Below are 23,420 nucleotides of genomic sequence, written 5' to 3'. Positions count from 1 at the left end.
ATATACTTCGTCTTAATGTGAAATTCTGAACCGGACGTTTCGTCCGCTGACACGCCCACAATTGGTTTGCCTCGCAAGGGAAAAGACAGCAGCAGGATCTTTTTTCCTCACTGTGCCACATCCGGTCGCGGCGTCCGTCAGCGGCCATATGTAATTGAACGTCATTCATTCGACCAGAGAAGGCGCTTCGCTTCTCCCACCGACGCCAGAAGAGCGGGCTCCACGGGCCGCTCTCCGCCGCGCCGTTCCCCCGGACGCTAATCCGCGCGTGCCCCGGCGACGGCCCGTCAGAGGCTGGGTCGTGACGTCACGGAACAATGCTCGAGCGACCAGAGACCGCGGTTCCCGGCATCGCCGTAAGTCCGACGTCCGCCCCCCCCCCCCGGACATACGCGATCGCGCCTGTTGTTTTTAAACTAACACCGTGACGCGCTGATCCGTCGGTTCTAACCAGAAAACCCATGTTTGCGACATAGATCGCGTGTAATGTTACATTAATTTATTCATAGATTTGGGATTTGATTGGCTTATCTGGGCTGCTTTGATGGAGCGTGTGAACCACTACTGGCCCCCATATGTGTGGGCCATTTGCAGTTAGCTGGTCTGGGTCTGGGTGGGTGGACCCAGGCGGGCCACATCTAGTGGTCTCGGGTCTCTCATCCGCTCACCAGACACCACACTCCAGGTCCGTGCTGAGCAGATCTGTGATGCAATCCGGGGGTCACACACACACACACAAAGTGACCCCAGACACACAGGGGAGGAATTTGTGCTAAAAATACCAAAAGAAAGGATCCGTTTGAAAACGATGAGTTCTGCCGCGCTGTTTTAATCTTTGGTGCATTATTTATACCCGATGTGTGTTAGCTGGAGCTGGGCGAGGGCCTCCTCATCAGCTGCCTCCCCCTCATGGGGGTGGGATGATGATGATGTCAGTGAACCAGGCAGCTGCTATCACCACTGGGCTGACTGGGGGAGGGTTAACGGCAGTGGCCTGACTGGCCTTCCTCTCTCTCTCGCTCTCTCGCTCTCTCTCACCCGCCGTTACTTCCCCTATTTAAAGTCCCCCGTCGCTTTTCTTTTCCAAGAACCGCATTGGTCGCCGTGCATGCAGCACTGCGAGTGATGATGGGTGACACCGAGACGAAGAGCGTCTTCATTGAGCCGGAAATGTTTCTTTATTCAAACGTCCCCCGAGGCTTCGTTCACGCGTGTGCAGCACGTCGATGCACACTTACAAACGGTTTAGCTCCATCTGATCCGCAGGCTCTACACACTCCTCTGCACCTGCACTGGTTTATTCCCAGTAGCTAAACGACAAACCCCAGCGTGTCCCATGATGGATCCCTCCCCGCGCTGCAGACCTCCACGAGTGGCCGCTTATGTAACGAGTGGCCAGAACTTGTGCGTCGAACACGGGAGCGGTGGAAAAGTGCTCGAGGCTCGCATGCAGCACCGAATATTGATGAGTCCGATGGATCGTTTCCTTTTCTTCTCCCACGCTCGCTGTGCCCCGTAGCGGCCCGCCGGCGTGCAGGTGTGTGGCCCGCAGCGTTCTGCACGTCACATTCATCAGAGTGAGAAATATACAGCGGAGTTCATTTACGTAGTGAGTGCGTTTTTGAAACCGAACGCTTTTAGGTTTTTAACACTCGAGGGTTTGCTGACGCCATCAATAACATCCCATAATGTTATTGGGCAACGGAAAACGCAGCGTTGCGCAGGAAGGCGTCTTTCATTGGGGATTCATTTTTTTTTCAAGTGACCTGCCTCACGCGATGACGGCGGCCTCGTGGTTTGGTTTTTGGAAAGCGCTAACGTGCGATCCAGGTGGCCAATTTAAACTCTGTAGGTGTGTTTAAGGAGCGACGCTGCAGCTGAAAAGTGTTATATGCTCGAGTCATTTACAGATTTGTGTCGTCTTCTACGAATGGGATGAAGAAATACGTCCAAAAATGACACGAGTCATACCTTGCATATTTAATTCATCACATTTCAGATTATTTTTTCCTCCCTCTATTCATCTGTAGGGAATTTTACTAAACTCATCGGCCGCTTTTCTTTAAATTATTTTCTTTCAGTGAACTTCATCCACCAACTTCCATTTCTACTTTCATTTCCTCTCTACATTCTGACCGAATCGCTTACAGCCTGATTAATCACTTGCGTCTGTTAAAGGTTCGGATGTCGCTCCTTAAAGACGCCCGAGCACACAGCAGCGCCGACACGTAGGCGTCACGTTTCGCCTTTTAGCACGAAGCCAGAGCGGCCCGTCGGCGGCCATTGTGTTTGCCTCCTGTAGCGTGCTGCTCTGTGATGGGGGGAGGAGGGGGGGGGGGGGGACCAGGATGGACCCGATGGAAGGCGGCGCCGATGGCCTTCATTCACTGACTGACGTCACCCGTCTGCTTTTGCTCAACTTCATTTTCTGATTGGATGGACTTCTGGCCGGCTCCTCTTTCCATCCTCGGCCTGTCATGCCCCCCCGGCCCCCTCACCTTTCTCCCCCTTAAAGCACCCTTCTCCCCTGTTCTGTTCAACGTCTCGTCTCAACGTCTCAATGATAATGACCGTGCAGCTCGTATCTGCTGCCCGTGTGTAACCATGGCAACAGCGACTCTTTGCGTGTCGCGTGCGTCTGCAAGTTGGTGAGGGTGCTTCAATGCCGTTACTTAATTTTGTCTTAAACATGCAAATGTCTTTGAGTGTGTGTGTGTGTGTGTTCTATTCACTTGTGATTGACAGAAAGTGTGTGTGTGTTACTTTCAGCAGCGGAACCTGGAGGGCTACGTGGGCTTCGCCAATCTCCCCAACCAGGTCTATCGGAAGTCGGTCAAAAGAGGGTTCGAGTTCACGCTGATGGTTGTAGGTGAGTCTGAAAACATCTGCCCTGCGTGTGTGTGTGTGTGTGTGTGTGTGTGTGTGTGTGTGTGTGTGTGTGTGTGTGTGTGTTGCGGGCCTCTGGCGCACACCTGCCCATCCACTTGGGTGCGTTTCCTTTTTTTCGTGTGAATGTCGGTTCTTGGACACACAGGTCAAAGGGCGTAGCGTGGTTCCTGCGGAGATCAGGTTCCCATGCGTGGCCCCCGGCTCTTAGAGCGGCTACATGTCCCCCCCGGTGACGGGGACGCGTTCCCTGTGTGTGTGTGTGTGTGTGTGTGTGTGCGGTGCAGGAGTGGACAGCATGATGTGGGCTGGAGTCTGCGAGTCTGGATTCAGGATTCAGGTTTCAACGCAAACCGAAGGGAATATTTCCTTTCAGGTAAAACAATGTTGGGAATTTAGGGCAATAAACTTTTCTCACTTTCTAGTTGGAACCTCTGCTATGTTTAAAACGTTTGCTCCTCTCGTTCCTGCTCGCCTTGATAAACAATCACTGGTGGACAGATGGAGCCTTAAAAATAAATTGAATTGTGCTCCGTTCATTTCTTTTCCTTCAGAAATATTTTATTACTTTGGCAGCTTATTTATTTATTTTTTTCTTACTCTGTTCCAGCTGGTATTCAAATGATTTAGAAGGTGATAAATCTAATTGAATATATAATGTTCGGTGGAAGGAAAGACATCAAGACAAAGAGGTGTCCAAACTTTTATTATTTCAGCCGGGGGCCTCGGCTTCCTGTTTAGTAAACAGCCACGTGAAGGAGACGCGGGGGGACACGCAGGGGGACACGCAGGGGGACACGCAGGGGGACACGCAGGGGGACACGCAGGGGGACACGCAGGGGGACAAGCAGGGGGACACTCAGGGGGACACGCAGGGGGACACGCACACAGCGGCGCGTCGGCTCTCTGAGCACCAGAGAGTGAGAAAGGCGCTTCGGGCCCCTCTTCTGTCACGTCTCCCAGATAACTTGGCTCTCGGCCCCTTGAAGCCTCAGCTGATCCAAACCTTTGACCCGGAACAAACGTGGGGAGCAAAGCAGCGTGCGTTCACAAAAATAAAAAATAAAAAGCTTTTTGAAATCTGGGACCAAAACTGTTACTGAATCTCTGTGTGATACCGATGACTGAAGCTCGGGGGGGGAAAATCTTTCAACAGACGTTGCTTTTATGTCATTAGAAAAAGAAAATCAATTTGAATGTGTTCATAATTTCTGTACTTTGTCAACGTTCCGATCGGTGGCTTTGGTTTGGTGTTGATTTGTGGAACGAAAGGGTCACTGGAATGACGTTCTGGCATCTAAATCCAAAGGCCGCGTATAAGAAGTGGAAGAAGTCGTCGTGACGTCACTCTTTGGTTTACGGGCCTGGAGTCCGTCTCTTTGGCCGTCTTCGCGAGGCTCTGCTATGATGCTACTGGAAACACTGCAGTTGTTCCCCAGACCCGTGTCCAACTGAGTGGCGTAAAATACCTCTGTCTTTGTGTAATGCGACTCCTGCCTCGTGTGTGAGATAGCGACGGTCAGACCGGCCTAATGCAGATTAACGCATGCTAGTGTCGCCCAGATAAACGCGTTTCTCACTGCAGCGCACGACGTGTTCGGCTCCTCCGTGAAGTGGAAATCACAGGCCGAGGGGAGAACAGAGGGTTAAAGAAACATTCCGTGATAATGCAGCATGCGTCTCATTGTCCTTGTCGGGTGGACTTTCTGGTCACCACCTTTCTAATTCTAGTTCAACATAAATCGTCATAATAATAATAGGTTCTAACAAATACATTACCAATGTAGATTTTTTTTTTCTAAGCAGTAAGATACGAGAGGCTGTACTTGGTTGACCTCCTCTGGTGCTTTTCTTTGTGCTCAAACTCTTTTCCACCCCCCCGGTCTCCCCCCAATCCGCCTCGCCCCGAGGGGGGAAATAGCAGCTTCCTGTGCCTCTGGTCCAGCTGGCAGACTGTGTAGATTCTGCTGGATCAACAGGCTCCTGCGTAGGGAGCGGAACAGAGCCGGGGGTGAGATCCAAAGAGAGGGGGGAGGCGGAGAAGAGGGGGGGGAGGCGTGTCGGCCCACTGGCTGCGTCGCATTGGCGTTCCAGTTGAGCTCTTCTTTCCACCAGCGGCCCCCCAGGAATGAAGTTCTTATCAGAGGGGCTTATTCCGCGCTGCGACCCTCACCCGACGACGCTTCCATTGTGATGCGTTCAGGCTCTGTTCGGTGAAAAGAGATCTGTAATATGTTCTGGATCAATTATTGTCATTTAGTTACTTTGAAACTTCTATTTGTCCTATTTCTGTCTGTAGTGCAGATTCCGGTTTTGACCACTGACACTAGTTGAGGCATTTAACGGGGGTTCCGTTAAAAAGGAAACGGCCACTTGAAAATGGGGAAGTGCAACAATTCACCGACCGATTTCTGTCTTTGGGCTCATTGCACTTTACACTCTTTAGTTTCCCGTCAAATGCTTTTGCACTAAAACCGCCTGAACTCGGCTGTGTTTTGTGTCAGACTACACAAAGCAGTCGGTTCTTTTGTGTGATCTTTTTAACGGGCTTCTCACACACTGACTGTGTACTCGTCTCTTGTGTGATCGGACCGTCCGACTGGCGTCCAGATAAGACGGTCTGACGGCGTCGCCTACTGACCTTGAAGGATGGCTTTGGTCCAGTTAATCTGAGGGCTTAACCAGATGCGTTAATACACAGCGAGCGCACGCACATTCACTCACTCGCCACTCACTCACCTCCACAGGCCACCAGGCTGGATCGAATACGATGCACCAATCCGATGTCACGTTTTTTTGTATCGGTTTTGGCGCGTTTCCCCCGAGCGGCATGGTACGGTTCGGTACGGGTCGGGTCTGTTAACCATGATTTGGCGAGCGCTTCCACCGCCAACAGTACCCTTACTTGATAGGCGTGGTGTATTCCAGAAAGTAGCGATGACGTCACTTGATAGGCGTGGTACATGACGGAAAGTAGATTGACGTCATTCGATCGCGCGAAAACTGAAAGCTAACCGCAAACAACAATGGAGGACGTACAGCCGATCCTGATCCTGCTTCTCGATATGTGGCTGTTTGTCACAAGGAGACGACAATCTTTGTTTGAGCAAAGGCTACACGTGTGTTGTCTTCCCCCTTGCGGCACGCGCAAATGACGACACTCTTTCAACCAATCAACGGTCTGCAGTGAGTCTAGCTCCGCCCTTAAGTACCAAACAACTGTGCCAGGTGCCCCAACGGAAGGGTACCCAAAAAGTGGTACGGTACGGTTCGGATTTTTGATACCATTCTCAACTTTTGGCGGTGGAGACACAAATAAAAGGGTACCGACCCGACCCGTACCGTACCGCTCGGTGGAAACGCGCCAATTTTAGCCGTTAAACTCTAGACGGGAACAACAGCAACGCGTGGCGCTCACCAGCCGATGCGTAGATCCTGCCGGATCGCTAACTAGCACTACCAACACTGGTTCACTCTATTGGTTAGCTAATAATGCTACAATGTGTTAGCAGCCTGTGGGCCACAGAGTCCTCTTTAGCTAAACAACAGCGCTAACCGCGTTAGCTTCGAGTTGCATTATGCTGCATTCGGTAATCAGGGGGGCAGCTGTTACCTGGCGTAAACCACACCCCGGTTAAAGCTATTAGCAATGCTTCAGTTTTCTTTCTTCAGACGGAGCGCTGACGTGGTTCATGTCGGCCTCCGACTCCACCATAGACACCGCCGGACTTGCAGATCCTTATCCTTGCCAAAACGCTGACCTTTGCCCTCCGTTCCAGCTGGTCCCACTTAGCACTCAACAATGGAGAGTTATCTTTTCCAACAGTCTGGTGTTTGGCAAACACAACTCTTCTCACATCCACCTCCTTTTACGCCTGCGTGTTTCCCAGATGTCTCATCTCGCACTTTGTGGCTAAGGCCTCGCACACGGCTGTTAGAGAGGAGCATGTGTGTGTTTGTGCGTTTGTGTTGGCGGCTAGTTCGGCCTGTGAGGATGTGAGGGGGCCAGCTGCTGCCTCGGGGCTGAGATGGAGAGAGGGGAATGTCAAGAATCCCATGGGAAACCCACTCTCGCGGTTAGTCTTTCTGTCGCTCCCAGTCCATCTTGCTACAGCGCTTTCAATGTGTCTCTCTATTTAATATGGTTGTCGTTATCTGCGTAAATCTGAACCACGCCGTATTCTCCCCTTTGCCCCAAAAGTGTGCAGAACTGTGGAGTTCTGCAAATGTTTTCGTCAACCATTTATGAAGTTGCTTGTGATCCAACTTTGGGCTGCGAGCCACTTTTTGGGAATGACTGGGAAAAGAATTGCAGTCACAACTAAAGGAGAAGGTGCTGAGCCGTCGTTGTGAATCTCTCGCCAGAGGGAACAGAGCAGGCACCTCACCTCCACAATATCACTGATTCTCTGATTTCTGTCACTAATAAAGCACTCCTACCCGTTCAGCACCGACTGGTTCAGTCTGATGGCTTCTAAAAGGGTTTCTCGTGCCCAAAGTGTCGCACAAGAAACATCTCGTAAAAAAGCAAAGTGCTGTCTTGAGACCTTCGCAAGCTTATTTTTGGAAACTTACTGATGGCATTGGTCAAAGGAAGATTTCGAAACTTCTGAATGGGTGGAAAGAACATATTTTCACCATAAACCGGGCATGACCAAGTGCTCCTCGCCAGATTTTTGACCGGAGTTGTCCAAGAGCCGAGGACCACCCGTGGAGAGCTTCAGAGAGACCTGGAATCAGCAGGTACAATTGTTTCAAAGAAAAACCCGCTCACCACGCTAGACTCCAAAGAAAAAGCATGTTGAAGCTCGTTCAAAAGTTTGCTGCACAACATTTAGACAAGCTGTAAAATACTGAGGGAATCTAGTCTGGTCAGAACTCTTGGGATCACCCCCCCCAAAAAACTGACCAACGGGGACGTTTGGAGGCGGGAACATCACGGCGTGGGGCTGTTTTTGCGCAAACTTAAACATAAAAAGGATGCACGGGAGAAGGCACCGAAATATTCTAGAAAAAAAACTGCTGCCGTCTACCAGGATGATGAAGGCGAAACGAGGGAGAACCTTCAACAGGACCATGATCCCAAAACACACAGGCACAGAAACGCTCGTTTCAGAGAAAGAAGACAAAGCTGCTATAATGGCCCCGCCAATCACCTGCGAACGAAACCATCAGGGTTCACAGAAGAAGCCCCCGGAACTTTCGAGAGTCGAAGAATGGGCCAAAATCACACCTGAGCAATGCATCCGCCTAGTTCCCATTTACACGCTGTACATTTGACCTGGCCCAGGGTGCATCTAGGTGTTCTATATTCATCAGGAGCAGGGGGCTGGACCCCCAACGTCATGGTCAAAACCGCTCTCTGAGCCGCAGCCATTGGATCTACCAGTGCTGAAATGGCTAAATTGACTAACCTGTAAAATCTTCAGTAACTGGTGGCGGCATTCTGGTTTTTGCCTGTACGCGTCACTCCATAGATGCACAGCCTGTATTGCACAGGGGGCCCCTTCGTCAACGAGTACAGTTTATTGAAAGGCTCAGCTAATGTAAAGCTTGAGCGGCGCGTGCAGGGAAGATGAACGCGACCACATGGAATATGGTTGGAGGCCGAGTGACGCAGAGCTGTGGAGCGATGGAGCGATGTCTCATTTGAGGGTGGGAGGAAGAGGAACAGCAGGGATGAGCACTGATGTTCAGGTCATTAGTCTATTCATGGAGGGCTGCCACTGCGCTTCCTCTTGTCATGCGGAACCAATATTTAATTAAAGCTGAACCAAGGCGGTTTATTGGGACGGACTTGCCCTCAGGGGGGCTCGTTGGTGTATTTTACAACTTCTAGAGCTCTGTAGACGAGGCTGGTTCATCACCATTATCAGATCAATGCTAACGGGAGGTCAGACACCTCTGAATTGAAGAACACTCTCGCCTAGCCATCCACCTTTTACGTGACCCTCCACCATTGCCGGGCCGGTTGGCAAATTGCCCCGCACATCTCTCCTATCTGGTCATAAAAATGGCTTTTTGCGTGTGTGCACCTGAGCAGGTGCTTGACCAAGACCTCCAAATGTCGCCCGCTCGTAGAGGCAGTAGTGTTGAAAACTGTCCTTGGGTAAGAACGTCATCCATAACTGAGCGAACGCACGCTGAGGGGTTAAGACCCGCCGAGGCTCCACACCACCCACATGATGGAATACACAGATGCCCGGTGAAGGACACTGTTCTTACCCAGATGGTGGTCGGGGAACGTAAATGAAGGATCGGTATTTGTCTAGAAGGTGGCAGTTGACTTTGTTTGGCTCCTTCGATAACCAATGTGTCCTTTTCCGTGAGCAAAGATCACAGCACAAAACACTCTGGGTCTGCTTTACCTTTTCGAACCCGATGGAAAAACCCGTTTCCGTTTTAAAGCACAGCGCTTAGGTCCCCATCGGCCGCTCAGGGATGGGCCCCTCAGTGTGGGAGGATCCCCCCTCCTGGAACACCCCTCCTGGACCCACTGCTTCTGCTGCGCTGGGCAGAAGGTGATGTCACAGTAGCCAGACAGTATGGAGAAACTAGAGAAGACCCAAATGTGAGCGTGTCAGCTGTGGATCTCTGTTACCAATAACATGAACATCTGGTCAGCATTGGGAGATGGAAAACCTCCAACCTTCTGCTCTTGGTTTCAGTTTGGAACTTGGCAACGTGGTGTTCTTCTTACCGTGTTATCTTCCCATTCAAGGCCAGTCAGCTTTTTTTTCCTTTCCTGCAGGAGAAATGCAGGTTCCTCACTCTGCTTAAAAAAAAAAAAGGTTGAGCTAAAGCTGATTTAGCATCGATTTTGATACTGTTTGTTTTTAAGTCATTAATGAAGCGGTGATGCATTGCTATGGATCCTCTTCAAATATAAACAAAATGAATGAACCAATAGAGGCTTATTAGAGCTAATTCCTGGAGCACGAAAGCATTGCCAGGGCCCTGAAGTGCACTAACGGGGTTGTACCACTCCGAGGTCCCGCTGTAGAGAGGCCCATGCAGCGTGTACCTTCCGGAGTTACTGCCGTTTGTCGGGTAAACGCCAACCCGACCTTGTGCGACCTCACGGGAGCGTAAAGCTGTGCACAGTAAAGAGAGAAGTTAGCGATTTAATAGGTAAAGGAAACGCTCGGTGAACAGGAGAGGGGCATGAGGGAGGAATGGAGGCCATGAACGGAAATGTTTTATTCCTCATCTCAATGCTCCTGACCCTTTGTCCCCCTCACAGACCATACATGTACTTCATTGTCTCCAGACATTTCCTCATGTCGTCTGTTTCTCTTATTTTAAATGCATTATTTTTTTAAATGTGCGTCCTCAGGTGAATCTGGTCTGGGGAAGTCGACTCTCATCAACTCTCTGTTCCTGACTGACCTGTACTCCAAGGACTACCCTGGGCCCTCCCAGCGCATCAAGAAGACGGTGCAGGTGAGCTTATTCAGACCTCATCTGGGGTTCACACGTTACGACAAAGGTCGGCCTGTGAGGAGGTCATGTACTTTTATGTTTTATTTAACTTTTTATTTAGCCATAATAATCCAAGTGCTATTTGGAGTGTCCTTCACAGGCCGAGTCCCGGCCGAGTTTCACACAAGCGCCACATGGGAAAACACAAATAACAGACAGATTATAAAAAATGAGTTTAATCTTGAGTTTCTAGCCATTTGCTATATAGCATGACTTTTATTTAGCATGCTTTAGATTCGCTGCTTTATATAATTGATAGTTTGCTCCTCCTCATTCCAAACATGGTCCCTTCCATCTACTGGAAGACCACAAACCAGTGATGTGACATCACAACGACTGCCTCCTATAAAGCCCACGCGACCTAATGATGCACTGACGGTCTGAGCAATCCAAACTGGTTGCAGCGTTGTGCTCGTTGGCTGCGGTTCTGTCCGACAGCATGTTGGCGTTTAACGGTATTTGTGCCAAAGCAGGAAGAACTAAAGCTGCAAAGGGTCAAATGCTTGTACCGCCCACCGTGAGGTAGAAATTCTGAATTATGTTGCTCGATATCCAACCTAAACCACACCGTGTTGATGTCTGTCACACAACGCTCCTGCAGGGTGAGGACACTAGTGGGTTTATGCAGCTGCAACCGCCAGACAACGGCGCCCTGAGAGGAGACTCGTTTTTTTTTTTTTTTTTGTCTCCGTGGGGGGAGAGCGAGCGATGGAGAGAGGGGGGGGGAAAAGAGCTCACGGCCTGTTTTTTTCTTCCTTTTATGGTTACGACAATGGGCGGAGGAGGAGCGACGGTGCATCCGGGGCAGTGGGGAGGAGAGGATGAGCGAGAGGGAGGCGAAGCAGATAATTGACGCTGGGTTCATCTACCGAAAAGTCTGAAGACGAGGGTCATGGATACAGGTTGTAGGAGGAGGTGGACGGAGGCTTGCAGCTATCCGCGCAAACAGCGGCGTTCACCCGCCGGGCCTTCGGATCAGCTGAGCTGACGTAAACATCACACATGCTGTGACATCGAGACACATTTGTTTTATTGCACAGGAGCAACGGGTCTGAATTCTTTTGAGACGTGTGGCGTTTAGTGCAAAAAACGAATGGATGGATTGCAGGTGCAATTTGGATGTTTAACGCCAAGCTACAGATTTAAATGCGCATTTTGCACTTCCTGTCCAGACTGAAGTCCCTCTCTGGGTCCGCCCCCCTCCCCAACCTGGCGGGAAGCCGTCAGCCTGCTGTGTCTGCAGATCCCGTTTCTTTTTAAATGATGGTGTCGAGCCTAGTGGCATTTTTGAGGTTCTCTCCCGCTCTGTTTTCCTTCGGTGGAAATAGCAGGTTTTGGTTTCCAGACGCGTCACGCACAAAAACACACATCCTTAACACACAAAGGCCAGATGCACAACCAAGCGCAGAGCGTGAAACGCCTGCGGCGTGGGGTATATTGGTGCTCGGCCGTAAAGTTGGGGCAGATCATCTGACGGTTTTGGCGGAAGAATGTTTGTGTTTTGAACACGAGGGCTGTGCTTCGAGTTAAAAGGGCGTTCCTGGAAATAACTGGACGGCCTTGTGAAAGTGGGCGGCGGCCCGGCGAGGGGGGGGGGGGGGGGGGAGGGGGGGCGGCGGCGATGGACACGCGGGGGCCGACCGCCGTCGTACCACGTGCACCGAGCAGGTTTTAGTCACATTTGCCTGTTAGCTTAGCAGTTGTCTGTCATGACTGCTGGCACATTTTCAGCCTTCTTCTGTAGTTTTTGGGGAATATTTGTAATAGTCACATGTCAAAGTCTCCATGCAAATCCCTCTTTTACTGTCCTCGGCCTTGAAACGGATTCCAGGGATGTGATGTTGTTTCAGGTGGAGCAGTCCAAAGTGCTGGTGAAGGAAGGAGGAGTCCAGCTGACACTCACCATCGTGGACACTCCGGGCTTTGGGGACGCGGTGGACAACAGCAACTGGTGAGACGCGCCGGCTGTTTTCCCCCGAAAAGGAACAGAAGACCTCCCACCCCCCCCCCCCCCCCCCCCCCCCCCCACGCGCTCAGCTTTTCTTCTTCTTCTCCTCCTCCGTCTCTGCAGTTGGCAGCCCGTCATAAACTACATCGACAGCAAGTGCGAGGACTTCCTGAACGCCGAGTCGAGAGTGAACCGCAGGTCCATGCCGGACAACCGGGTCCACTGCTGCCTGTACTTCATAGCGCCCTCTGGACACGGGTAGGTCCGCGCGAGGACATGAGGTGGACACCAAGAGATAGCTCATAATAATATTTCCTCTAATAACTGATTTCAGACCAAGCGTACTTCGCTTCATGGTCTGTTGGACTGTAAATGCACCGTCACCAACTACGTGAACATCCTGCTGTATTGAAGAAGACTTGAAACGAGCTTAAGAGCCATGAGCTCATGATTCCAATATTTCACATTTAAAACACTTGCTCCGTTGTTAAAGTGAGTTATTGATTGAAGCCTTTTGAAGTGTTTTAATATGAACCTGACACAGTTCTAACTAGGTCAGATATTTATACAGGCGGGAGGAGGGTTTGGTTCCCTTTGCCAGTCTATTCGTCTGTGTTTCAGTGAATTGAGGAACATCCTCACACTCCCCTTGGAAGAAACGTGTGTGTGTGTGTGTGTGTGTGTGCGTGTGCGCGCCATAGATGCCTGCCAGCGTATGTGACCCACAAACGTTGTATAACCCAGTTCTGCTCATGCTCAGTAGAGCCCCACTCGCCATCACTGTAATCAGCCAATCAGAGCGGCCGACAGAGGCTGGCCCCTCATCTCAGAGAAACACACGTGTGTGTGTGTGTGTGTGTGTGTGTGTGTGTGTGTTATGGCTGCAGCACTAGCCAACTCTGATGTCCGATTCAAGTCTTCCGTGGATCATTCATCAATCCGTAAGGTGTCACATGCTGTATGTCTGCAGCTACATTGAGTGAGTGTGTGAACGTATTACTAGTTATAAAAACCATCTCCTACGTGGTGCTCGTGTCTCTGGGTGAAGTCCCTGAGCAAGGCACCTGACCCCCTAACTGCTCCCTGGGGGGGGAAAAAAAAAATGTACAAAGCCGCGGGTTAAAAATGCAATTTCAGCTAAATGACCTGTGATGTAATGAAAGTACTCGCTACTGGAAGTCAGTGCTGCAGCGTTCACTCAACTTATGTCCGTTTGCTGTTACTAACTTCGATGCACTGAAGATGTTGAGGAAAACGCATTCGCTCCTCCGTGTTATCATATCGGGTCATTGTTCCTTTCTTGCAATAATTTGGCTTCCTATTGGCTCTGCAGCAGCTGCAGGATCACAGTCACAGCCAAAAGTCCCTCGACACGAGGCCGTAAAACCGGGAATCCCCCCGATTCCTGTGTTAGAAGTCAAATTCTTGCTCCTGTCAGAGCTATGTGCGTCCGTGGCAGTGTGTTCGTGAACAAAGACCACTGGGTTCGTATGGGTTATCCCAGTATGCCCAGTCATATGCCTGTCATTCAGAGGGGAAAACCCTCTTCAGCCAAGCGAGGCGAAACCCTCAAGTCGCCACCACAGAAGAAGAGCGGGACTCGAGATGTCAGTCTTCGCCCGTGGGCTCCGGGTGATGCGCGGGTTTTGTCGGCCCCCTGCTGGAGACCCGCTGCACACGGTTGACTTTGGAAAGAGTGTGTCCCGCCGCCCGGGACGCTTCCACTGTCCCCCGACTACAAGCCGCCACTCACTTTGTCCTCCTCGTGTTTCTTCCTATTTACCTGTTTTTGCTCAAACCGTTTCAATAACTAAAGTAAAATGATTGAATACATCTTTGTGGCTGAAACGTACTCAAACATTTCTTTTCTTAAATCCGCCAAACAAAATGGGTCAAATAAATACATAAATTGACCTGCATTTATCAACTTAAATCTGGTAAAAGAATCTTCCAATATAGATCGTTTGTATATTTCAATATGCTATTTGAGTCCGCATTGGCCTGGAGATATTAGATATTAATATCTGTGCATCCCTACATTAGAAAAATGTGTCCTAAACAAACCTCATTTCAGGCATCGAACCAATCGCACATTCAAGTAGAAGTTTGGACTAAAAGATCGTACGGCTGCCGAATAACTCGCGTTTATTTTCAGTGATGAAGGCGACGCACTTCTAACGGTCTCCTTCCGTCTGTCCTCCAGTCTGAAGCCGCTGGACATCGAGTTCATGAAGAGACTCCACGACAAAGTCAACGTCATCCCGCTTATTGCGAAGGCCGACACTCTGACCCCGGAGGAGTGCCAGCTTTTTAAAAAACAGGTATTTGTGTGTCACGTGAGAAGGATGGAAAGTGCCGCCGCTGCATATGACGTAAACGTCTAATAACTACTTTAATTATACTTTGCGACGGTAGCCATGTTTTCTTTACTTACGCTAAGCTAAGCTAGTAACCTCCTCCTGTGCTCCCTGAAAAGAGGAAAGCTTGTTAAACCGTTTGGCCGTTTTTTGATCGGTACGCAGGTCTGCGTTCACCACGCGTTTCCTCTCTCCTTTCATCAGATAATGAAAGAGATACAGGAGCATAAAATCAAAATCTATGAATTCCCAGACACGGAGGACGCCGACGACAACAAGCTCGTCCGAAAGATAAAGGTAACTGGACACAATTTGGTCCGTGCTTTTGAAAATGGATTGAATGGCCGAGAATCTTCTGTGTAGTTGAGCTTCATGAGGTAATCAGTTACCATGGTAACCATGGTAACGGGGGATGTTTGGTTACCAACTACAATCTTTAAGTTCAGCGAAGTGATAAACAAGTTGCTCAGCTAGCATGTTTCACTGCTCGCTCGTGTGTTAGCGGTTAGCAAATTAGCTCAATAACCCTGGTAGTCCGTACATTACTAAGCATTAAGCACTAAAGAAACTTTGTCGGCGGGAAACGTGGACACATTTTGCCGCTGTAAAACGTTTACATTTTTTAAATATTTTTAAAAAAATTTAAAAACTAAATGTTTTGGCAAATAACCCACCGCCACACCTGCAGCGGCTCCTTTTGTGTGATAACGCTCTTCGTCCCTCCACTCCAGGAGAAGATGCCGCTGGCAGTGGTCGGCAGCAACGTGGTGATCGAGGTGAATGGCAAGAAGGTCAGAGGTCGCCAGTACCCGTGGGGCGTGGCGGAAGGTAGGTTCGCCCGCGTCCGCCGCCACAAAGGAGGACACGGCGTCCCGCTTGTGGCGCAGGGCCCAAAGAGTGAACGTTCACACCTGGCCCTGATTCGTTATTTTTTCTCATGATGGACATTTTGAATCCCAGTTTTATTGCACCTCGGTCAGACAGAGGCGGAGACACAGGTCACAGGGTCGTCTCTGAATGGATCAACTACCCGGGAATACAATGTCGAAATGTAGTGTTCACAGGAAATGAGTCCATGAACTTCTTCGATCTGATAGACACCATCACATTAATTAGGTAAAGCTTAGTCTGTCTTGCAATATCAATATGAAATCGATAGGGGTGGGAATCTGTTGGCACCTCACAATTCGATTCCGAGGTCCACGATTCGATGCTAAACCGATAATCGATTCCAAACAGATTAATCGATTCCAAACAGATTAATCGATTCCAAACAGATTAATCGATTCCAAACAGATTAATCGATTCCAAGCAGATTAATCAATTCCAAACAGATTAATCGATTCCAAACAGATTAATCGATTCCAAACAGATTCCGAGGTCCACGATTCGATGCTAAACCGATAATCGATTCCAAACAGATTATCGATGCATCTCGATTTTCAAAATTTTCTCAAATCTGAGTTTGTAAGTAAGAGAGAAAAAAAGAATCTTTGTCACAAATATGATTTTCTATCAACAATGCAAGAACCGATGCAGCTTGCATTTCAACACAATATGGAAGTAGCCTAATGTAAAAAAAAAATATTACAGATTCGTTTTTCTTCTAAATTATTAAAGAAAAAGCCGCTCTTAGTCAATGATAAGGAGAAGACTTCAAACACAGAATGCCCCTTTTATTATGTGTAATAAGCAGCATATCGCTGAGACAGAAAATAAGTTACGCTGCACAATAACACGCTACTTTATGGCGTTTGCATTTCAACACGTTGTACAGCGTTGGTATAGCTGTGTCGGCGAAGTATCGGCGAGAAGGTATTTTGTGCTTTGGCTCCAGTGTATTCACCATTCCCCGAAAACCCGCCTTCTCCACAACTGAATATGGCCTTAAATCCACTGCAATAAATGTGGCAATGGGTTTATTCCTCCGTTTTGCCCTCTGAGTTGTGTGGCAGTTGTAGCTGTTCAATCGTCGCTGCCATCAGGTGTCGGGAAATGTGGCTCTGCAGATTTGTCGTATTCCCGAAGTATTTCATTTGACTTCTACAGACCTTACAAATGGTGTAAGTCTTGTCCATCTTGCCGTCAATCTCGTAAAATCCAAAATGCTGCCACACGGCAGCTTTTAAAGAAGCCGCTGCAGGTCGGATACGTCGCCAAACGCACATGCGCGCATAGCGGGCGAACAAAATGTTGCAGCGGGCGAACTCATTTCATTTTTCAAATTCCGATTATTGACTTTTCTGAATAGATTCCGAATCGTTCTGGAGAGAATCGAGAGAAATCGATTAACTGATCACATCTTTGTAGTCTACAGTTGCTCTGGTCTTGATCTCAGTAACTCAAAAAAGACTCAACGGTCTGCTTGAACTCCCGTCCGACCAACTGGTGTGAACGTGACGCGGGTCGGAGCGACGCGATTTGGCCCAAACATCCACTCTCTGGTTGAACCAGTTAGAATCTGCTCACTGGGACCCGTCGGGCCCAATATCGTGACTAAATAATATTTTCCGAGGCAGGATCGGCGTAGAGACAATGGGGCACGTCTGTAGGCGCTGACCAGCGTCGCCACAATGACCTGCTGTGTTGTTTCTCCTTTGTTGTAAAGTCCTCTAATGACCCATTGTATATGTATTTGACCTTTTGTTGCTCTGTGGTTGACCGGTGGATCAGTCTTTCACTTTTTTCATTCTTTCTTTTTTTCTTTGTCTGTTCTCTTCCATGACTGACAGAGGGCATTTTTGGTAAACCAACCCTCTTTCACTTGAGTTCAGCCTCATTTCCTCCTCCTCCTCTCCATCCCTCCTCTCCCTCCACTTTTCTGTTGCTGTGTCTCATCATTAGGCTGACGGTCAAACCAACGCTCTGATCAGACTTGGGCTGAAGACTGTGAAGTGCTAAAAGACTAAAATGGAGATCACAAAAGAACAGGGACACCAGAATCATCCGTGTGCTGTTGACGGCTGCGTAGCCGACGTCATGTGGTTTATTCTGGAATACGACACGGGATGCTTGTCGGTACCATATCACCTCTTATCCTCCGAGGAGTCACAGGGCTGACTCGCACTACGTGTCAAATCCAAATTCGAGTACATATGATGCTACACGCTACACGCTCCTTGTTGGAAATGGAATTTTCCTCCACCTAGACGTCGTTTTGCGTTGAACTGTCACCGGTTGTCAGAAGTCCCCGAGAGGATCACGAGCATCTCAGGGCGTCCGGTGTTTCACTTTTAACAGGTGACCGTTTCACCCGGTGACTCTCGGGCCTCGTCCTTTCATCCTCGTACTATTCAGTGTTCGTCAGTAACGGAAGGTACGCGATAAGTAATAGTAATGCGTACATTTCTGAGTGAGGAATTGGCGATTTTAAAATGGCTCATTACACATCTTGGTTGTTCAAGGGAGCCTTCTTGAAAAATAAATACGGCAAAGATGAGATGTGAAGCAGCGGCTTCTACACAAACTCGCGCTCACATTCCAAAGGGGATCTTTCTTTGTTTTTCCGTTTAACCCTCAAAGGAATATTCAAGCCGTCCTATTGTGAGTTCATTTAGATCTTATGATGGAGGCCGTAGTCTCCTACAGGGACACATGAATGATTCTGGTTCTTGTCTTTTTGTTTTTAAGCAACTTAAAATATGTGGGGGAGGACGATTCCCCTCGATTACAACTTGGGTCTTGTTTTGATTTTGAGTTTGTGTGTTATTTACCAGTGAGGTGACGCCTCACGACAACAAGACCAGCGGGGCGAGAAACGCAAGCAGACAAACATTCACAGTAAGCCGTGTCTCTAAATCCCCAGAGGAGCGTATCTGGATCAAGATGATCATTTTAGTCACTTCACATCTCCTAAAAATGGGTAAACCATTCACAGAGAACAAGACCATGTTGGTAGTAAAGGGGATTAATCCTGCCAGGTTTATTTAAACGAGGCCCGCTTCTTGGCAGCGGGCGCAAAAGCGTCCACACGCTCACCTTTCCTCCCAAGTCTGATGCGGTGAACAGAGAGAGCCAGCGGCCGCCTGTCGCGTGAAGCTGCTGTAGAAACATCGCTTGTAGATCCATCACGAATTCATGGGCAGTTAATGCTGAGCTGGCGTACACGTCGCAGTAACACGCGGCTCTTGCAATCATGACTCATTGGTATGTTTTAAGACCTTTTAACATGTGTGCACGCGCGATTCATTCGTTGAACCAATGCGGTTCGTCACCGCGGCCTAAATGCACTCTGGGTAAAGCGCTTCGGCTCAAAGCACCTGACGGACGCGTTAAAGTTCATGGCTGGCGAAACGGGAGCCACGAGACTCGGCGGCTGCGTCAGGTGCTTTGTGTCCTCCATCAACGATTAACACCCGTTTGCTGTTCGTTACAATGTCCCTTCTTCCCCCATGAACTTTGACCTCCACTCCCTCACCTTTTTATTTGAGCGTCGCACCGCCGGCTGGTCATGCCTAGCTCCTCCCCCCCACGTAACACCCCCTTCTCCGAACCGCCCACGCTCCCTCTACAAGCCCCGCCCCCCCCCTGTAGTCAGTCAGCCTGGACACATGCAGGTTTAGCCCCGCCCCCCCCCCCCCCTACAGCTGGCCGCAAGACAGTAACCTAAAACCCGTACCCCCCCCCCCTCCGTCAGAGCTCCCTCCTCTAGAAGAGACTGAAGGTCAATGGCTGGCTTGGGAGGCCAAGGGGCGGGACTGCTTAAGTTTCATCAATGGTAAGGCGTCCTCCTCATTCGCTCTCCTGATGATGATGATTGACTGCCGGCGGAGCGGAGGCCAACCAATGAAGGAGCGCCGTACTTTGGCCCCGGGAGGAGGCGGGAGATCCACAGCAGCGGTTCCTTTAGCGGCCCGGTTCAGACCGGCCGACACGTCCAATACGCAGTCTGCTTCTTCTCGGACCTAATGAGAAGAAGCAGACAGAAACCCTCTACTTCCTCCTCTGCTCTCCCAGAGTTTCCCACGCTAACAACTCTGGAGGAAACAAAGCAGCAGGGTGATATGTGAAGGACGTCCTGTGTGACCACGGCCTGGCGTTCCTACTAACGTGCTACTACGATCCATACGGCCACTCCTCTCAACACTTTGTAACCTACGGAATGAACTTCTCTGGTGTTTGTGCCGCACAGTCTCCACAGCGATAACGACAATAACAACTATTTTTACCACCACACTCTGTTATCACGTCTATAACGCAGTCGTGTTCATTTTCAAACCTCCCAAAAAGTGAATTCTGCTCGCTTTCCCTTGATACCGGATGCTGATGTCACACTGTTGCTGTGTGTGTGTGTGTGTGTGTGTGTGTGTGTGTGTGTGTGTGTCTCCCTGTGTTTCAGTGGAGAACGGGGAACACTGCGACTTCACGGTGCTGCGCAACATGCTAATCAGGTAAAACGCCAGACTTAGCCAGTGTTTAATGGACGCTCCTCTCTAGCATCAGCCTGTTCTCCTACGCATGCTGCAGGGATGGACTAATATTTAACGTATAGACTGATACCTGCACATCTGGATAAAACCTCACGTGTTTATTATGACACACAGATTATTCAAGAAGACCTCATGGTTGCAGAGATATACTCTGGGTTGATCCCTACGTTCCTTCCTCATCTTGTTCCTCTCCTTCCGCAGGACCCACATGCAGGATCTGAAGGACGTCACCAACAATGTCCACTATGAGAATTACCGCAGCAGGAAACTCGCCGCCGTCACCTGTAACGGGGTGGACACCACCAAGAGCAAGGGCCAGCTCACCAGGTCAGCCTCAGTCACTAAGCGGCCGCTGGAGAGGAACCCGATGCTTTGGACGTGGAACGTTTATTTTACCGTGCAAGGCGAATGAAATGAGTTCTATAACCGGCCTGGGCTGTGGTCCACAGGAGTCCCCTGGCCCAGATGGAGGAGGAGCGCAGGGAGCACGTGATGAAGATGAAGAAGATGGAGGCAGAAATGGAACAGGTCTTTGAGATGAAGGTCAAAGAGAAGAAGCAGAAGCTGAGGGACTCCGAGGCCGAGGTGGGTTTGAAAGAGAAAAAGATCTTTGAAATTAATTTAATTTATGTTTGTTTTTTTTCATCAGACCAACATGCGGCGATTACGATTTGTAATACCTGCAGGTCCAAGATAAAAACACAAATGTAATAACTTTGAGATGTTTTTTTTCCCCTTTTCAGCTGGAGCGACGCCACGAGCAGATGAAGAGGAACTTGGAGGCGCAGTACAAGGAGCTGGAGGAGAAGAAGAGGGTGCACGAGGACGAGAAGGCCAACTGGGAGGCTCAGCAGAGGATCCTGGAGCAGCAGAAACTGGACGCCTCCAAGTCAGTAACGCGCTCGTCCAATGAATGTCCCGCACCGATGCACCGAATTGTAACGCTGTCGCTTCCTCCCGTTTTGTCACACAGGACCATGGAGAAGAACAAGAAGAAAGGGAAAATCTTTTGAAGAGAAGCGACCCGTTGACCTTCAGTTTTACGCAAACCCAGTGCTTTTCTTCACGTGCTGTGGCCCTTCCCGAAACGTATAGAACATTTCCCAGTAATACCGTTAACGCACACCCACGTACCTCATCCATTGAAACTCATCATTCAATTTCACGGCCAACGTGGGTTTTTCTGAAATTCTATTTTCCTCATGTGGTCCAAAAGAGAGCGAGAGCGAGTGTGTTTAAGGTCAGGTGGCAGCCGAAGCATGAGGCCTCCCGGGGGGGGGGGGGAGGGGGCGAGATCACTTTGGAGCTAACAGCTAGCTGCTGGCTAACACGCTAGCTCTATTTAGCGCTTCTATTTTCTCAAAAAATAAACAAATATGAACCGTTAATTTGTCCCAGCTGTCGGGGAAAAAAACCCAGTAGTCTCTCGTATAACAGTCAGAGAGGCGAGTGATTCCAAACAGACTAATAATAATTCTTTATTTTCCGCTGTGCGCCGTCAAAGGTCAACGCTGTCAGGACGCTAATCATCAACAGCTAATCATCGCTAATCATCAACAGCCAAAAACAAACTCGCTCTGGAACTGGATGTTGAAAGATTCCCTTGTAAACCAGTCGCCGTGTTGAAATGTACCTCTTTAAATGTTCCCCGCGGTGTGTGTGTGTGTGTGTGTGTGTGTGCGTGCGTGTCGGACCGTGAGGACTCATCAGCTCTGAATGAGCCCTTCAACATCCCCTTTAGAGGTTGTTCGCCGCCTCACGGCGTCCGCCATCTTTCTCCGGCAGCCCCAGAACGGGCAAACGCAACACTGTCTCTGCAGAAACACTTTTCCCTTCCAGCCGAAGGTCACCGTCGTTGTGGCTGACGTTGCTCCGGGACGAGTAACGTTACCGGTGACGATATAGGTATCGCCGACTTCTACACACTGTCCCTTTTTAAACGATGGGGACATTCGTGTGTGTGTTTCCCATTCAAAAAAAAAAAGAAGACATTATGCAAAAAGCTTCACGGGCGTCACAAAGATGTTTTATATTGTTATTTAGGTGGTGGATGTCTTCATAGATCTGAACCCCGATGCCCAGCTCTTTCCTAACAATGTTCCCCTTTTGTGTGAACAATTCATCAAATAGCTTGAATATTCCTGCGTCCACACCCCCTTTTTCTCCACGGACTCCACAGGAAGACGCCAGTTTGGAGAAGTTTGCCAATTCTGCCAAAACTCCGTGTCCGTCTCCCCCTTTTTTCTCGAATATGAACACAACACGGCTTCCTGGAGCAACCACCGATGACCTGTAACTCAAGTCCATTCACAAGGTCAAAGGGCGCCGTGACACGGCCGGACCTTTTAACTCACCCTCCCACGTTTTAATTCCCTGTATTAATGATGCCACGTGTGAGGTTGAAGAAGAGCTCCTTAAATCCTGTGTAGTTTTCCCAAACGTATAATCTGTTATTTTAGTGTAGTTTTTCAGCTCGCCTGCAAAATTCTGGATGCATTTAAAGCAAAAATGCTAAAGGGACAGACACCTGCAGCATTTAGGGTATTACCTGTATGGATTTGATTATGGTTTTATTACTGTGTACATAACGGAGGCTGCTCAGTGGCCTTTTTCTTTCTTCTTTTTGTCACACGATTAGCCAGGAAAAACAGAACTTGTACTCAGAACTATTATGTAAAACTTGTCTTAAGAACACACCGATACATTTCAGATACGTTTACGCACGCACGCATACCGTATACATCTATGCCAATGAGTACACGTTCTCAGGAGTCCAGAGTTCCTCTTTGAAACGCTTGCGCAGCCCTTCCAATAACGCCAAGTTAAGATAAACATTTAGGTGGACATTTTCATTTTTTGTAATATTTTCATTTTTGTAATGTGTGCACTGTTTACTGCTTCTCTTCTTTGTTCTCTCTCTAACTGTACATTATTAATATTAAAGTTGACATGGTTATGCTTTAAGTCCCAATGTGTTTTGTTTTTTTTCTTCAAAAACTCTTTAAATGAATCAACACCTCGTCAGTATTTATATTGTACCATATGAAAAGAATATGAATATGCATGTCCAAGAACCGGCAATTATTCGATTGTATTTCCAGACTGATGTTTCTCCTCCCACAAAAATGTCCACTACTGAAACATAGTAAAGTATTATTATTGACCAATCAATAAGAAATTACAATTCTCTAGGTTCAATTTATACAATTCATTAAAATCTAAAGGCAATTTCCCTTTTGTAAAATGCTTAATACTCTTGATTCCAGAGTTGTTGCTAGATACAATTGAACATACATTAATCTATATAACATTTAAGTT

The 23,420-nt window shown here is 48.9% G+C and overlaps 1 protein-coding gene across 2 annotated transcripts; it reads left to right on the top strand.

Annotated features, from left to right (window-relative positions):
- Positions 1–34: 34 nt before the first annotated feature.
- Positions 35–23,066, top strand: LOC120808955 (septin-7). 2 transcript variants are annotated; one of them, XM_078097155.1, is made up of 13 exons: positions 35–356; positions 2,773–2,869; positions 10,223–10,329; positions 12,219–12,319; positions 12,440–12,574; positions 14,520–14,637; positions 14,878–14,970; positions 15,405–15,501; positions 20,012–20,063; positions 20,304–20,429; positions 20,552–20,687; positions 20,846–20,991; positions 21,076–23,066. In XM_078097155.1, exons 1-13 carry the CDS (start codon positions 318–320, stop codon positions 21,113–21,115), a joined length of 1,287 nt encoding a protein of 428 aa, XP_077953281.1. In that variant the 5' UTR covers positions 35–317; the 3' UTR covers positions 21,116–23,066. The 2 variants fall into 2 exon arrangements, with proteins under 2 accessions (XP_077953281.1, XP_040018268.1); XM_040162334.2 differs by having other exon boundaries at positions 37–356; positions 2,770–2,869.
- Positions 23,067–23,420: the final 354 nt, after the last annotated feature.

This window comes from Gasterosteus aculeatus, chromosome Y, assembly GCF_964276395.1.
Source record: "Gasterosteus aculeatus chromosome Y, fGasAcu3.hap1.1, whole genome shotgun sequence".
Taxonomy (NCBI): Eukaryota; Metazoa; Chordata; class Actinopteri; order Perciformes; family Gasterosteidae; genus Gasterosteus; species Gasterosteus aculeatus.
The sequence above is the reverse complement of the archived record's forward strand: the minus strand, read 5'-3'. Positions and strand labels throughout refer to the sequence as shown.

Excerpts from the sequence above, each read along its gene's own strand:
- LOC120808955 (XM_040162334.2), top strand. The coding sequence starts at position 318 with ATGCTCGAGCGACCAGAGACCGCGGTTCCCGGCATCGCC. Across the intron at positions 357-2,769 it reads CCGCGGTTCCCGGCATCGCC|CAGCGGAACCTGGAGGGCTA; the intron begins GTAAGTCCGACG and ends TGTTACTTTCAG. Across the intron at positions 20,688-20,845 it reads TGAGGGACTCCGAGGCCGAG|CTGGAGCGACGCCACGAGCA; the intron begins GTGGGTTTGAAA and ends TCCCCTTTTCAG.